Raw genomic sequence first — 15,501 nt, 5'->3', positions numbered from 1 at the left:
ATCTACCGTCTAGTTTTTGAGAAAACAATTATTTTAATAAAAATCGCAACGTGGCAACACTGTCGCATGAGACGAGCCACGATAGTCACGATATTTTAGGACGCTGCGCTCGTCTCAGACTTCTGCCTGTGTACAGTGTTGCCACGATTCACGCTCTTGTGAGCGTTCATTTATATGCTCGTATATGTGCATACGGCATGAAGATTTATTCCAGCAGGGGCGTACGCCAAAGAAAAAATATCAAAATTCCAAAATCAGGAGCCAATGTGAAATTTTAGTAAAATATCGTAACTATGTATTTTTTTTACTTATCATCAAACATAATTCTAATGATTTTTGGAACATATTTCACAACGAATAATGTTCACACGGGAAGGGGGCTGCACCCTTTATTATAGGGCATTTAGCTTCCGGACTACCTTAAAACCACTCGACTGATTGCGAAAACCGTGAGAAGTGATGATGCAGTATCATGAATTTTTTCGTCTACTTCGAAAGAAAATATTTCTCATGCGAGTACTCAAGTAAAATAAGTTTCCAAAAACTCTATCATGCGTCAATAGAAGCCTCGGCTCGACTTTGCCCCGTGCGATAGATCGGGTCGTAATAAAATTTCTGAAACTAGTTTTTCCGCTGACAGGATAGACGGGAAGCGACAGAAAGATTTGTTTTCCTACCGTCAATCATTCCCAGTTGAAAACTTGGGGAACAAGCTTCGAAATTCTCAAGCCATGTACGCGAGGGAACAATCGAATTACTTGAGAAGCGAGCACAGCTATAGACTCAGAGACTTTTTATTGGACCGAGTCAAATGTACAGATGTTGTTGTCATGTGCCAACCGCCGAGGTTTTCTCGACAAAATGAAACAGGGCCAAACCGCAAGTCGCAATTGGCATTCGTTCATTTAAAAAAAAATTTTTTTTATTTATTACTTCGAATAATTTTTCCACGCTATTTTATTTGCTCAAAAATGATTTGCCATTTCGATGTAGATCTCGGCGAAGAATCGTAGCTCAGTTTCACAGTAGATTTACCAACGCAACCGAGACCACAGAGAAAGGTGGAAAACTCGGTGGTTTCACGAATAGAAAAATCTTGGAAAAAGCTGACCACAGCACACGAAGCATGGAGATACTGACTGGTTGCACAGCTTGTAAATTTATGTACAACTCCGAAACACAATATACTTTCTTCCCTTTTTGTTTTACTCTGGCGAGTATATACGAGAGTGTACGTGTGACCGTGTCTTTTGATTTTCTGTTTTAAAACGCAGATTAAGGTAGCACACTGCCGCGTGCACGGACTCATGAAAAATTGATGAACTAATCCGGCGGCGCAGCGGTTTCTTCTTCACTTCATCCTCATTTCCTATTCTTTATACGTTTCTCTCGACTTTAAAACTTTTTCCTCGATTCGTTCGTTTATTATTTCCATATTTTTCCTCCTTCGCTCGCTCAACTCTTGAAATTCTCACTCAGTATAATGGATAATACAACCGGAAGAAACTATCGAAGTGCTTCTCCGTGATCTCCGATCGCAGAAGGACTGCGTACTCGGTGCATCGCATATTTCTCTTCGTATTCTCGACGTAGAGGGGAGAGAAAAAATAACACGGAAAAGTCTCGTTCTTCTGTCCAAGAAAAATACGACTCCTGAGAATTTTCATTGCACAGGGGGGCAATTTTCAAGGGTAATTTGCTTGGGAATATCTCCATAAATATTTCTTTTTATTTGTATGACTCTTCGTATTAAATATCAGACCAGTCATTTTGTTTATCATACTCCAAGACGACGCCAACATTGTAACACTGAATCAAATACGACTGACCTATTTTCGAAAGTCTATATGTCTCGTACCCCCTCACCAGCTTTATTCATTTCTCGAAAATTCAATTCCCTCCTTATCCACTTGAAACTTGATTCATCCGGAAGTTTTATATCTTCGATTCCTGACTGGGCACGTAACTGGACGATATTAACTCTGTCGTTTGCGTCATCCCCGCTCTGTACACTTCGATCCTTTTTTCATTAATATTATTATCATCTATATATTTTTCCAGCTCCCCATTCCATATTTTTCAAAGAGTTCTCGGAGCTTCGAGGCCAGTCGCGACGTCTGATTCATATGTGATTAAAACTTTTCAAGGCCTGCCCCCCCCATTTTTTCATAAAACTTTATTCCGTCAGCTCAACCTTTCATTTTTCATAGCTCCGAGTGGACGTATTCGAATCGATAAATGTGCATTATTTGAGCGTATATGTATAGACATATTTACAGGCAGTCCTTTAAAGTTGAAAGCTACAGTTTCCTTCGATTCATCCGATACTAAATTCCACCGAATGTCGGCCATCTTTATCGAACCCGACGAGGACCTTTTTCTCCGTCGTTTTCCTGCGATATCGGATTGAAGTGGTTTCGCAGAGGTCCCTTACGTTATCTTCCCGAGCACTTTGCGCTCATTCTGCAAGAGCTTTAAGAACGATACGTTATTCAAGGAAAAAGGTTTAGGATCAAGGTAGGAAGCAGGTCACTAAAAGGAATGAGCGAAAGGGCCTTCCAAATGGCTGGAGCAAATAGGGCCGCGTAGACGTGTATAAGGAAGTGTACATATAAAAAAAATATATACGAAGGATCTGAGTTGTAAGAAAACTCTAGTACTGATTGCAAATCGTGCCAGAACATTTGGAAGAGATTTCCTTTGGTTCGCTTCCTCAACAAGTGGTCGCGACTCCCTCGCGCGAGTGAGCAAGCGAGAGCGTCTTTGGTAAAAGAGGATTGTACGTATGAGAGAGCGAGTTACCGTGTGCGCACTCTTGCCATAAAATATCTTAAATCCAGCCCACGAAGCGTTCGAAGATTTTTATTTCCCACCGGGGGTTATCGACCATCGAGTTAAATGAGTCCCGAGTCTCATCATTGGGGAGTAAAGAAATATCCGTCATCGGAGAGCACTTGAAAACCTTTTTGATTCGATCACCGCGCGTTCAATTCTATTTCGGAGTATTTACGAGGCGTAAAAAAACTAAAACAAAAAAAATCTTTTGAGAGACAACGAAACAGGGCGGGGGAGCCTTCAGGAACGAATAAATCTTTGGTCAAAAGGAAAAAGGAGAAAAAAAGACGTGGAACCTCGCTCGCTGCCTGGAATTTGGAATCGCCCTTGGTCGAATCGTTTCCCGCGATTCTCGCGAGCACACGCGTGATTTGTGGGGTCAGACGAGCGAGAAAAGATATCTTCCAGGCAAGTTTTCATCGAGGGGGGTGAAAAAACTTATCCCATGGATACATCTCTCCACCTCGGAAGAGAAAGGGCGGTTGCAGGTTGTCGGATATTGCCGGAAGATTTTCCGTTGTTTCGCGCCTCCACGATCAACGAATATCATGCAACGAAGGCCGACGGAAAAATCCCTTCCCCTGCCCCTCGATATTTATAGGGCTCGTTAAAGCGTGCAGCCTATTCGTCACCCTCCTGCGCGGCGGAGGAAAGATAAGTGTCGGAGTCACGGGAGCGTGAACACGAGGAAATAAGGGTGCAAAGGGCGCTGCCAGGGGGTGCGAAAACTCGTCTTGTTTCAACCTGCGAGCTTTTCCTCTCGCTCTTGCCCGCCCTCGCTGGCTAACCTCCTCTTTTTTCTTCACTTCTCGTAACGGCTTCATAGAACGCGGCGCGCGGCGCAAGAAAGAATGGACGTCCGGTTGGAGGAGCACTCACGCCTTGCCCATCGTTCATCACGCCTCAACGAGGGCTTGGTTAAACGCGAAGTACGCGAATGAATGGACACCCTCGTAAAGGTTTAAGCGTGTGTATCAAGGCGATCGTTGCTCCGCGAAGAAAAAATGTGTTCCTCAAAACCGTTGGAGTTGTTTAAATAAAATACTACGTCGTTTCAACAATATCGACAATTCTAATGCCAGATATAATGTGATTCGAAGGAACGAGCGAAAAGGAAGCGAGAAAAAAAGATTATTCTCTCGGACTTTGTATTCAAACGTGCAAAGCGCGATAAATTTTCTGTCATTGACATGAAAATTGAATTCTTCTTTCAACGGCGTACTCGCCATTCTTATTCTCGGCTGTTTCTCTCCTTTCTTCAACCACTAAAACTTACATCGGGAACACGAGAGAACGACACTGCGGAGCCGCAGAAAAGCAAGACGGTGGGGAAGCGAAGAAAACAAATAGCCTAGCTTTCAACAGCTCGAGATGAACGAACCATTCCGATACGTTTCCCCTTGCAGTAAAAGGCACTCTCATTAAAATTTAATTTCACACTCACATTATTATTTTTACACGAGTTCCCCGTTCGCGACTATATTGTTTCTATACGTTTCCGTGAAAAATTTGCTCCATTGGATTGACCCTAAATTGATCTGAGAAGGAGCTGCACCTTCTCACTTTTAGAATTCATTTTTTCCTTTAAAAAGCGAGCAGAAACAAGTGGTAAACGAGGGTCGAACGGGGGCGTAGCTTCGGAAAGCGAAAAAGGGGTTAATGCCCATCGCGTGTGCTTGAAATTAACAAATTTAGTAAATGTGCTCGCCTCCCCATATGCACTCTCAGCACATTTAAGTAATTACGTCAAATGAACGACTTTCATATAACAGAGCGGGGGATGAACTCGAGTCCGTGCGTCCTTCATCCCTTTCTATGCATATGCACAGCTGTATATGTATATACAAGACGTTGTTGCTCCCAGCAACCCTTTTGTATTCCATCCTCGTCGAAAAGTTTTGCACCGTGGACACCTTTTATCGTTGGGTTACGTGCTTGTAAAATAGGGTCGCCCTTACGAACGATTGAACAACGCGTCAACGACCCTCTTCGTTCCACGATGACGCTTTTCACTTTACGTAGTTCTTGGATCTCGCGTGAGCATTTTCCAGTGGGGATGAAATGAAGAAATGTGCTAAAGTGAACGGAGGTAGAGTCGCGCAAAGAAGTAGCAACAGAGGGAGTAAAATAGACTGTGAGAGATGAAAAATACTTTACAGGGAGTCTGGGAATGCTGTTCGAACAATGAGAAAATGTGGTGACCCTCAAGATATTTCTTTGGTGGACCGTTGCAGCATCATGAAAATCCAGTTTTGTTGCAAAATCGTTCATTAAATTGGGAAAAAAAAACAAAAAACAAAAAAAAACATCACAAAACTTTAAATTGACTATTAAACAAGAGAAAAGCTTCGAATGTACATTACGTGCGGTATGAATGAAACACGAAAATACAACAATCCTCCCAAACATCGGGAAAATACGGAGAAGAGAAATGGAAGGAGATTCGTTACTAATCGGATTTCCATCTCGTTCTACAACCTTTGTTTTACGTCAAAGAGAGCGAAATATATAATATAATAGTTTTCCACTCCCATGATTGCGAAAAATACACTCTCGAATCCGACCCTGCATGCAAGTGGCATTTCCGAGAATTTTCAATGCGCCTGATACGCAATTGGATCGAAATTGAAAACTCTTGTTTTCGGATAACTGCACGAAGTCTTGATATGTGCTATTCGAATTGGAAAATTTCTTCAATTATAGATGAAAAACGAAAAGTCGCAATTGAACAAAAGTAGGAATTTATTGGCTGTGAAAATCTTCGGGTTTTCGTCGCATAACGGATCGCGTTCTCGTCAAACGGATAATCATTTTCTATATATTGTCCTGTCAGGTACGTAAGTAATTTTCTCGTGTGACGATATTTGTTTTCCAAAGATGCACACGCGGCGCGTTTACTCAGACCGCTTGGCTCCGAGAAGTGCTTTTCGCGAGAACCTCATTGACGATGAACGAGTTCGAGTATGTGTTTTAGGGATGGAACGAATCAGGGAGAGGAAGTTTATCGTGTTGAAAGTTTCCAGTTCGTTTGTAAAGAAAATGTAAAGTCTTGTTACCAACTCGTGATGATTTTATGAGCGATGAGCTGCGGAAGTGTCCCTCGTAATCACAAAGTTTCCCTATGTTCAAATAGAATGATGATGAGCCTTTTCACGAGCCTTGTAGCATCTTCTTTTCGATGTAAATAATGAATTTTCTTATAGAACCGAGTGTCGTCCGTCAGCAGTGTACTGCACAAATTCGAGTGTCTCTAGATTCGCCTTAAATCTTCAACTTTTTTCACCCTTGAAATGATTTTCTTTTCAATCTCGCAGATCCTGTTCAAAACTTGATTATTTAATTGGAGGGTGGCGTTACAGTATACATTTTTTTCTACACGATTTCATCTACATTTATATTGCAGGTTTTTTCATTTAATGGTCCATAAAGTTGTTTGTTAAAGAAATATTGCTGAAAAAAATAATTTGTCAAAGAAACTAAAAGCATTAAGGTAGTCCATCGACGAAACGATTTTATTAAGAAAGGCTTAAAATTTACACAGAGTTTAAATGGGTAGTCGACTTACACGCATATCAAATTTTAAAGGGTTCGTCTTATTGGTTATTGAGATAAACGTGTTTAAATATGAAAAAAAATGTACAGTATTTTTGGCTACATCAATAGCAAAAATATGGGAGAATAGCGATTTAGTAATCAAAGTTTAAGCTCATGTATACTAACTCTAATATACCATAGAATATTAAAGTTAAGCGCATGTATGCTCAATTTAATATACAACAGTATATTAATATTGGCACATGGCTTTTAATGTTAATATACTGAAAGTAGGAATTCCATCGCATGTGCATTAATTTTAAGTATAGTAATTTTCATGGGTTACACTGGCACAGTACCCAGTTTTGAATTTAAAAAATCGTATCTGAAATTTCATACATCGAATTACATAAAAACTTCCTATACATGTATATTAGTTTTCATACAGAAAATTTTTACAGTGCAGGGTTATAGGGACTGTACGTAAAAAATCGTTCATCTTTCCGTACAACGAATGAACGCTTCTTACGAAGTTTATGAAAAAGTACACAATAACAATAAAGTATACAATGAAAGTTTGGGAAAAAATTCGAGACGATTGTCTTGCTAGTAATAAAGATATATTACGTTAAAGATTGAACGAAATTGGTAACGAGCACTCGTATAACCTCACGTTTGTTTATTTCGGCATTTTGTTTCTTCTTGGCTAGGCCCATTCCTGTCTTTTTATTAATACTTTTGTCTTGGTCCATTTCCCGTTGTGTTTTCCCTCCGCGCTTACTAATGCGATTTTTGACATAAAAAAATTATAGTATTTTCGCCAGGAACGAATGAAATTTCGGGTTCAGTCAGTGACGAATTCCCGATTAATTAATGACTTGCAATTTCCTTCACCGAAAGATAAGTTGAAAAAATGTATTTACAATTTTGAATGAATATCTTTAATTAGGAAGCAAAAATCGACCCAATTTATACACCCATAAAATACGATTCTTCGGGCATAAGGTAGATACCTTAAAGAAATAGAGCAATAATTTGTCAAAAAAACTAAACGCATTAACAAGTTTACAAAGCGTTGAGATTGTTATTCAAATATTTTTCCTTCATTTCCTGCTTTACTACGATGATTCCTTCCTGACACACGAGACAAGGAAAATGAAAAGAAAAAAAGTGGTCGCTGAGAAATGGAATGCGGTGTTGGCCCGATTTCTCATAAGTTGCCTTCAACTGGGCTCTTTCGGTTCGTAGACGATCTCTCTGTCCCTCTCCAGCTCTCTCTTCGGCCCTTCCTCTACCGTCATACATCTATATATATAAATTGTAAACGTAATGAAATTATGAGTACAAGCTAATTCGATCAGAGATCGCGAGTGATTGGACAGAAAACGTTGTACAGAGACAAAGTTTTCCATCAAGAGCGGTCTCCTGCGGTCCTTGTGTCGCTTCTCTTATCGTGAATTGAGCTCGTGCGACATTTTCGTCGTCGCTCCGATTTCTAAATTGCAAATGAAGCTGGAACATGAAAACGAGGAGCTGTCTGCCGGGTCGGCGTGACGATGGCGTCGACGGTAATAGTCGTTTTCTCTTATAACACTCTCGTGTGTTACTCGACATTGCCAGTAGTCGTCCGCGCCCGCGTTTCCATCGTACGTCATCTCAGTCGGCGCATCCTTAACTTTACATCGTCCTCGTGGACCGACACCGACGACTAGAAGCTAACGTTGGCTAAGCCTTCCCGAGGACTCAAACACTTTCCTCATCGCGTGATCCGCATAAGCTTTATATCATCAACTCGCGATTACACGACTCGAGTTCAGCTCGAAATTGAATAGTTCTTAGGAAGTCTTCATCCTGCTCGTGATACTGACACATAATTCAGTGTGATTTCGAGTTGCTCCACACACTTGTGCTGTCTCTGACGAGACCTTATTTCCCGGCAATCCGTGAAAAACACTGTACACGTTCTATTCTATAATCTCGAATCCTACTGTAAAATGTGTTCTCGTGCGATAATTTGAACTCACGAAGCACCTCTTGCCACAATATATTGCCAGTTCTTCCTATCAGGCAATATATTTTGGCATCGTTGTATCCAAGATTAATTTACGTAACATGTAAACGTATGTACGGAGACACAGGATTCGTAATAAACGCGAAGCCCCATTGCGCTTCATATACGAGTCTGTCTACATAGGCAACGTGAACTAAATCGCGTCGATGCATCGAGTTTAGCCTCTGGTCCGTGTTCCATTAGTTCCGGATTTGTCCGGAAATTCAAGAGATGACGTTACGACATGCACGAGTTGCAATACACGTTGATACGCGTGCAGGTAGAATTACTTTTCCGGTCAAACAATTCGTTTGAATATCCTCCGGAAAGCGGGGGCGAGTCCGGCACTCGTTCACCCGGAAATGTGAGGTTCAGCGGCGTTTTGGTTAACGCAGATGAATATTTATAAATAAAGTATATTAAAAAATCGACAGAGTTCGAACAGGCGAATAAACCACGAGGTGTTTATTCTTCGACGCTCGATTTCCACGTTGGAGCTTCGACGTTTGCTTTTGGAATGACGAAAATTAAAGATAATGGGATTAAGGTAGAGATAAGAGGAGCTAAAATCGAGAGCCCGAACGAGAGGAGGGCATCTCGAGGCGATAAGTTTAACCAAAAGTGATGTAAGGAGTTCCGGTACAACAGCGTTCAATGGATTATGTAATGGCTGCACGGACGTGGCTTCGTTGTGTACTCCAATAAGTTTGCCCTGCGCTTGGAACAACGCTGAACTTACACTGATGATAAAAGCCAAGAGGTACTAGACAGAGAAGCTAGGAAGGGAGAGGGCCGGTGGAAGGAGTAAAGGAGAAAGGAATTTTCGATCCAAGTTTTCAGAAAGAAGTTCGTGATATAACTTTTAACAGGTACAAGGATCAAATGAACCCACTGAATCGTACAACGAACTGTTTACAAATAGCGTAATGCTACGTTCTGAAGGTAAGTAGACATCGAACGATGAATTAGCTCGATAAATAATAGTGCGGCATGCAGATAAAGGTCTTCAATAAATCAGCGAGTTGTAATTATTATGAAACAAATAGTGGCTGTTAATCATATAGTGGAATTGTTAATCACAGTGTAAAATAAGTGACAGCTCCGGTAGATAAGGGCTGCTGCGCGGTAGGGAGAAGGAACAATTTGTCGCAAGGTCGGACAAGGCATTTATCCGCTGGTCCATCGTGATCGTAAATATAATACGTGTGTATACCGGAGTAAAGGTTCTTGTGGAAGATCGTCGTTGCTGAGTAGGATAAAGCAGAGAGAGGATCCTGTGTATCGCCGACTTATTAGCGAGCGAGACTCGAGCGTCTCCCACGCTCTAGATACGCTCCTCGCGAAACGTATCAGCTATAATACCCGAAGCTCGTTTCTTCTGACAAAAAGAAGGCAGGAGAGGGCCGGGGCTCAGGGAGCTCGCTAAATTTAGGAGGGGACGCTTGTCTTCTCTTCGCAAGGTTCGGGGGTCCGATATCTCTTCGGCTGATGGGACTTTGGGGAACAATTATAGCGTTCTCTCTTACGGAGAGTGTGCCTAGGAGAGATCCTTTTCCTTCGACGCCATAGGTAAAGCTCTCTCTGCTTTATTGCCAACCATTGCCAAACCTCTGGGTGATGTGTGTGCTCCGCCTATATAAATATATCGTTATGCTTCTTTTTTAGTCTACTCAGGTCCATGCGAAACCACCGGATTAATCTCTCTCTCTCTTGGTCCACGTGGAATGATGAGATGAGCAGACTCTTAATGATCCACACATTGTATCGTGCGAGCCAAGTGGAACTCTGGAGAACACTTAAATTGTTTTATTCTTGAGAGAAAAGTTTTTGTACGCGTTGTATTATGAGAGAATCGTCGATGATTAAGTACATTAAGTTTCTATCGTCACTGTGAATCGCAGCAATCTTATGGCCTCGCAATACGTTTGACATACTGCTTAAATTATAGGTCAGTAAATTAGTGGTTGTTACGAGACCTAATATACAAGATATAATCCAGGGAGTTTATGATTAGCGAGGTCACGAGCGGATCGGGTCAGGTCCATCGAGTTTACATTACGTTTCTCCACTTCCCTTTCCCTCAGGCTCAAAGGGGTGTGGGTGAGAAAGCTACAATTCCAGCCACAGCAGCAGCTTCGACATTATATATGTATACCTGTGTCTGTAATTTCTGCACGAACGGTAACCGTGGGATGTGCTTTCGCGGAACTACCCTCTGCAGCAGCCGTCGCGAGCTACTCGCCTCTGTTTCATGCAGTACACAACGGGGCTGCAGGGAGGAGAAGGGAGCTGCAGTTTAAAACGCTCTCCTGTTTGCTCACTCGCACCCTGCGCTTTCCCTTACCCAACATCGTAAATTGCCCGAGTAATAATTATCGAAAGGTTCTCTCGCCCCTCCCTTTCTCTCTCTCTCTCTCTCCTGCTTTCTCTTTCGCTCTCGTTTCTTCTCTCCCCTGTTTTACAAGATTATATGTAACCCACACACAGACCCAAGTCAAACTAAAGTACACACGCAATTCGTTTCCGATATACGATGCAAGCAGGCTCCCTGCACATTCGAGAGAACGGCAAAGGCTCGCAGTGCAAGATACAATCTGTATATCGAGATCGTTAATGTTGTATCATCCAACCGAGCCCCATGCCGATAAGGGCACGTTTCAAAACGACCGATCGCTCGACTCGTTTAATTTTACAATCACGCTCTTCCGAGCTATTTTTACCATTTTATATTTCCATTTTCAGAATAGTTCCTTCGGTCGATTCTACTACTATTGAAGCATCAAATCGCTGAAATTTTATCGATTTTTCTTCTCACTCCTCCTTTGCGGCAGGATTTATTTTCATTTATTTATTTTTTTCCCTTCGAGCGGTTATTTCGAAAGATCCAATTTACGCGCTGAACGAACCACATGCACGTGTCGAACGATCCGCGTCGAGTTACACACATCAAAACGAATGTGAAATTGGTACGCTTGAGCTAGATGTTCCCAAATCCAAAGAGAGCAGGGGACGAAAAAGAAATGGACGTGGGAAGGAAGAAAGAGTGATATATACGCCGAAGGGCTCGCCAAAATGGAGTCTCCATATCTGTACACACGATGCCAAGTTTCGTTCCAAATTGGATTCGTTATACATTGCTGCTGCGGTGGTTCCAGACATCACAGTCCATCGATATACGTTCCCAACCGCACATACACGCGCCCACCGTGCTCGATTTTTACCCCGATGTGTTTCACTCGTACCGGAGCCTCCTCCGATATTCTTCATCGGTTGGCTCGCATTTAACTCGCTTTTTCTTCAATATCAAACCATTAATTATGCACAACGCATTGTACCCGTTTCGGGGTACCGACGGCAAACGAAAATTGAGAAAAATGAAATTTTCCTCTCGATTCTTGCCGAGTTTGCTCCCATCATTTCGCAACGTACACTTTTGCCCCGACATCTTCCCAAACCAATACCATGATTTTTGATATTCCAGTGCCACGTACCGTGTTAAGAGAACAGTACGCCGGCGAGATTGAAGCAGACGAGATAGACCTAGTTCCAGAGTTCGACGAGGGTTTCGACAGGACAGACTTCAGGACGGAGTTTAGCCCGAGCCCAAACTTAGAGGGACCGCAACCTCAGCCGAGGGACAACGCAACTGGAAACTCACCTACCGTGAGTTCCTCTCCACCTCGAGCAATGACCAATAACGAAAGTAAGTTTTACCAAGTTTCCCTTGCATCAAAGTACTTGTGTTTTCTTTTCGGAGCAAACGTACCCACCAAGCTTGCAATAATTCGCATGACGTGTATGCACGATATTGGATTGATGTTTTTATGAAAATTCGAAGATCAAAGCAAGATGACCAATGCTCTCGGGTCTTGTGGCTCACAATAAACACGAAGCAAAAAAAGCCTGCACGAGATGGAATGAGTATCGAAAATCGTTACATCAACGAACTGATAGATATTTTTATAGTACTTTTTTGTAGCATCGGGAAGCAACGCCAAGGCTTTTCTATCATTTTTTATAAACCTACGAGATTAGAGAAAAAAATTGGATTTTTTCGAACTCTGGGATGTTGACGACTCGCAAATAATTGCTTGAAAAAGGTCATATCGAAGCCACTTTTGGAAAATATTATTTTTTACGCGTCAGAAAAAGTTGAGGAAATATCTTGGTCTCGATGGGAGGATTTGAAAAATGTCAGAACTCAACTACTCCTGATGGCTGACGTTGATTTTCCTCGTACTAATAATTTCGGGAAAAATGTTTCATTTTCACGATATTTTCGTCGAAAATAATATTTTATAAAGTTTTGATCGTATTTATGTTATTGGTACACACGTAATTCCGCTTTTCGATCACTCAAGAAGAAACGACCGTGAATATGACAGAACGGCAAAAATGGAATTGAAAAAGAAAGCAAATTACTCTCGCAGTATTCGCCGCGAAATCGAATGACCAAGAAAATCTTGAAACGAACGTACGGGACGAAGCCGATTTCTCAAACGTTCTTTTGTCGCGTTGAGATTCGCTGAGTGGAAAATATTGTGACCTCTGTATGTATGAGCGTGACAGTTTCACATCGCATACGATGTGGTCGTTTCCGAACTTTATGTCACAGCCCGACAGGAACGGTAGGACGAGTGCATTGAATTTGCCTCCCTACACGGGATTACACTTGGGAAACTCCAATCTGGCAAAGTGCATTTTGTTTGCCAAAACATTTATCGATATTTGTGTATATCTGTATACACCACTCTGTGAAGAATACACAATGATCGGTTTTGCGACTCGACGACTTACACGCAACATTCGAATCAACTTTTCTAACAATAAGAAATCCATTTTTATTACCCGATTACAAATTTCTCAAAAAAGCAATCTTCACAGAGACTTTTCGTTGCGTGACAAAAAGTCCCTGAACAAAATATCCGGGTCAAAATATTCCGGTCAAAATATCCTTAGACACGATATCCTCTATAATTTTATTTAATGATTATTCGTTTTTTTCATTGTTTTTATTTATTTATGCCGGCAGAACATCGAAGCACACACACACACATCTGAATAAACGTCCAAACAAACAACAAAAATACACACGCACACATTCAAACATGGTTCCAACATATAGTTTCGTTGATCATGATAATAATGATTTTCTTGATTAATAGAGATAAAAATATCCAAGACATTGAGTCTTACAAGTGTAGGATATTTTCAAATCGAGGATATTTCTACTCAGGATATTTTGTCTCAGGATCGTGGTGACCGTACACCAAACTTTCGAGGGTCGTAAGGGAAGATAAATGTTTCTCGATATTTGTCGATCGTGTACGATCGACTAATTCTTGAAATGAATAAATTGATCAACGCATATTTTATCTTCGAATGAGAAGCCACCACATTCGTTTTTTCATCCCCGACTCGAAACACTTCATCTCTCGGCGTTTACAGAAAGCTTTGATGAACAAGTCGATAAAAAAATATAAAAAAATAATGAAATCGAACGAAGCGTCACAGTCGAGGGTATAAATCGTCACACCATCATTTTCAAAACTCGACTCGAATAATTTTATTAATTTTCAAAAGCTCGGGAAATAAGAAAATTTCGAAAACGAATATGCTTGACGCTAAATCATGCGCGCGGTGAGCTCCATGATATTCGAGTGTCAAATGTGCTATCTGATGATGAGAATTGGACACGATCCATCGAAAGCTTCGTATACTTTTTTCGGTCGTTACGCGACGATTTTCGATACTATGGATCGTGTCACGCTTTGGAACGGACGACACGTGACGAGGGCTGAATCGGACATGATTATGCTTCGTTTAATGGCATTAAAATATAGTAACAATGTGCGGAATTTATTTGCCTGTTATATCCATTTTACCTCGCTTTTAAAGGAATGTCGATAACAATGGTGTATGCTTTTTTGGGTAACATAAGCGTTAGGGACAGGAAATACAATTGGTTCGGTAGGTGGATGAAGATAAAAATGGCCTAGCAATTTTTTATGACCAGTTTGACGATGGAAAAAATGCTCTAAATGAAAAAATAAATTCTGGCATAAAGATCTATTATTTTCTGGAAATAAAATTTCACAAAATTATGAAACGAACCGAAATCACGATTCATGGAAATTTTCAACGTCAAATGTTATACATTCACGATCGCATTTCTCGTCGAATTTAACCTCGGTATATTTTCGCTGCGTAAGAGCAAATGTTTCGTGTCTCGTCGACGAAACACGTTTTTACGATTATGACAGAGGCTTTAACAGTAACGAGGAGTCACTTGCGTCAGTCGCGTATGTGCTGCTCGGAGCGTGAACAATTCGATTGTAGAAAAATCGACTTACTCCATTATTTCGTTCATCGGGGATCCAGGAAACTCTCTCAATATTGGAATATTCATTGAGAGAGGAAGAAAGAATTTTTTTAAAAATTACGATTTTGCTCTCCATTGAAAGTGTGATTGATATAATTCGAGTTCCCTTTATTTTCCCGGAGGTACGTATATTTATTTTATCTCTTACGGAATAGGAAAAAGCTGGATTCAACTGAAGGTTCAGTACAGCAAATCACTTTGACGAAATTCAATATTTTCCGCTCCCATTTCAAATATTTTTCATTTTATTTGCCGAAAGAGAGAAAAAAAAGTCGCGAAGAAACATTTGGGTCGCTGATTCACCGTCGACGTTTATTTACAAACGATCTCTGCAGTTGAAAAAGGCACTCATAAACAATGATCATTAAATCGAAAAATTATATCGAAATCGAGTTAGGTAGGAGCTGAATACTCACGTTTTTAATTCTGTACAAAATGCACGTTGTTTGTTTCTGTACAAATGCCGGGGAAATGATACAAATGATGTTCGTGCTTCTGGGACAATAACAACCGATTGTTGAAACTAAATCACAATTATTTTCTCACAAACGCTTTATATCGATGCACACGTAATATTCATGTGAAGACACAATATGACGTCACTTATGATACGACTGCGTTCACAACATTATTAAATTCATTCGATTACCCTACTTTTGCTACGTACGTCGCTGTAACAAAAGCTGACACTTGAATTGTA

At 41.0% G+C, this 15,501-nt stretch overlaps 2 protein-coding genes across 5 annotated transcripts in view; one reads left to right on the top strand and one right to left on the bottom strand.

Moving 5' to 3' along the window:
- Positions 1-15,501, bottom strand: part of Teh1 (tipE homolog 1) — a 304,821-nt gene that overhangs the window by 237,452 nt on the left and 51,868 nt on the right. The window lies entirely within an intron of this gene.
- LOC122413245 (protein eva-1 homolog C) overlaps positions 1-15,501 on the top strand; it is a 92,891-nt gene that overhangs the window by 71,556 nt on the left and 5,834 nt on the right. For all 4 annotated transcript variants that reach the window (XM_043423457.1, XM_043423458.1, XM_043423456.1 and 1 more), the window contains exon 6: positions 11,901-12,122. In XM_043423457.1, the coding sequence (XP_043279392.1) occupies positions 11,901-12,122 (222 nt within the window). The remainder of the gene's footprint in view (positions 1-11,900; positions 12,123-15,501) is intronic.

This window comes from Venturia canescens, chromosome 7, assembly GCF_019457755.1.
Source record: "Venturia canescens isolate UGA chromosome 7, ASM1945775v1, whole genome shotgun sequence".
NCBI classification, from domain to species: domain Eukaryota; kingdom Metazoa; phylum Arthropoda; class Insecta; order Hymenoptera; family Ichneumonidae; genus Venturia; species Venturia canescens.
Note: the sequence above shows the minus strand (reverse complement) of the source record. Positions and strands in the feature narration are given on the sequence as shown.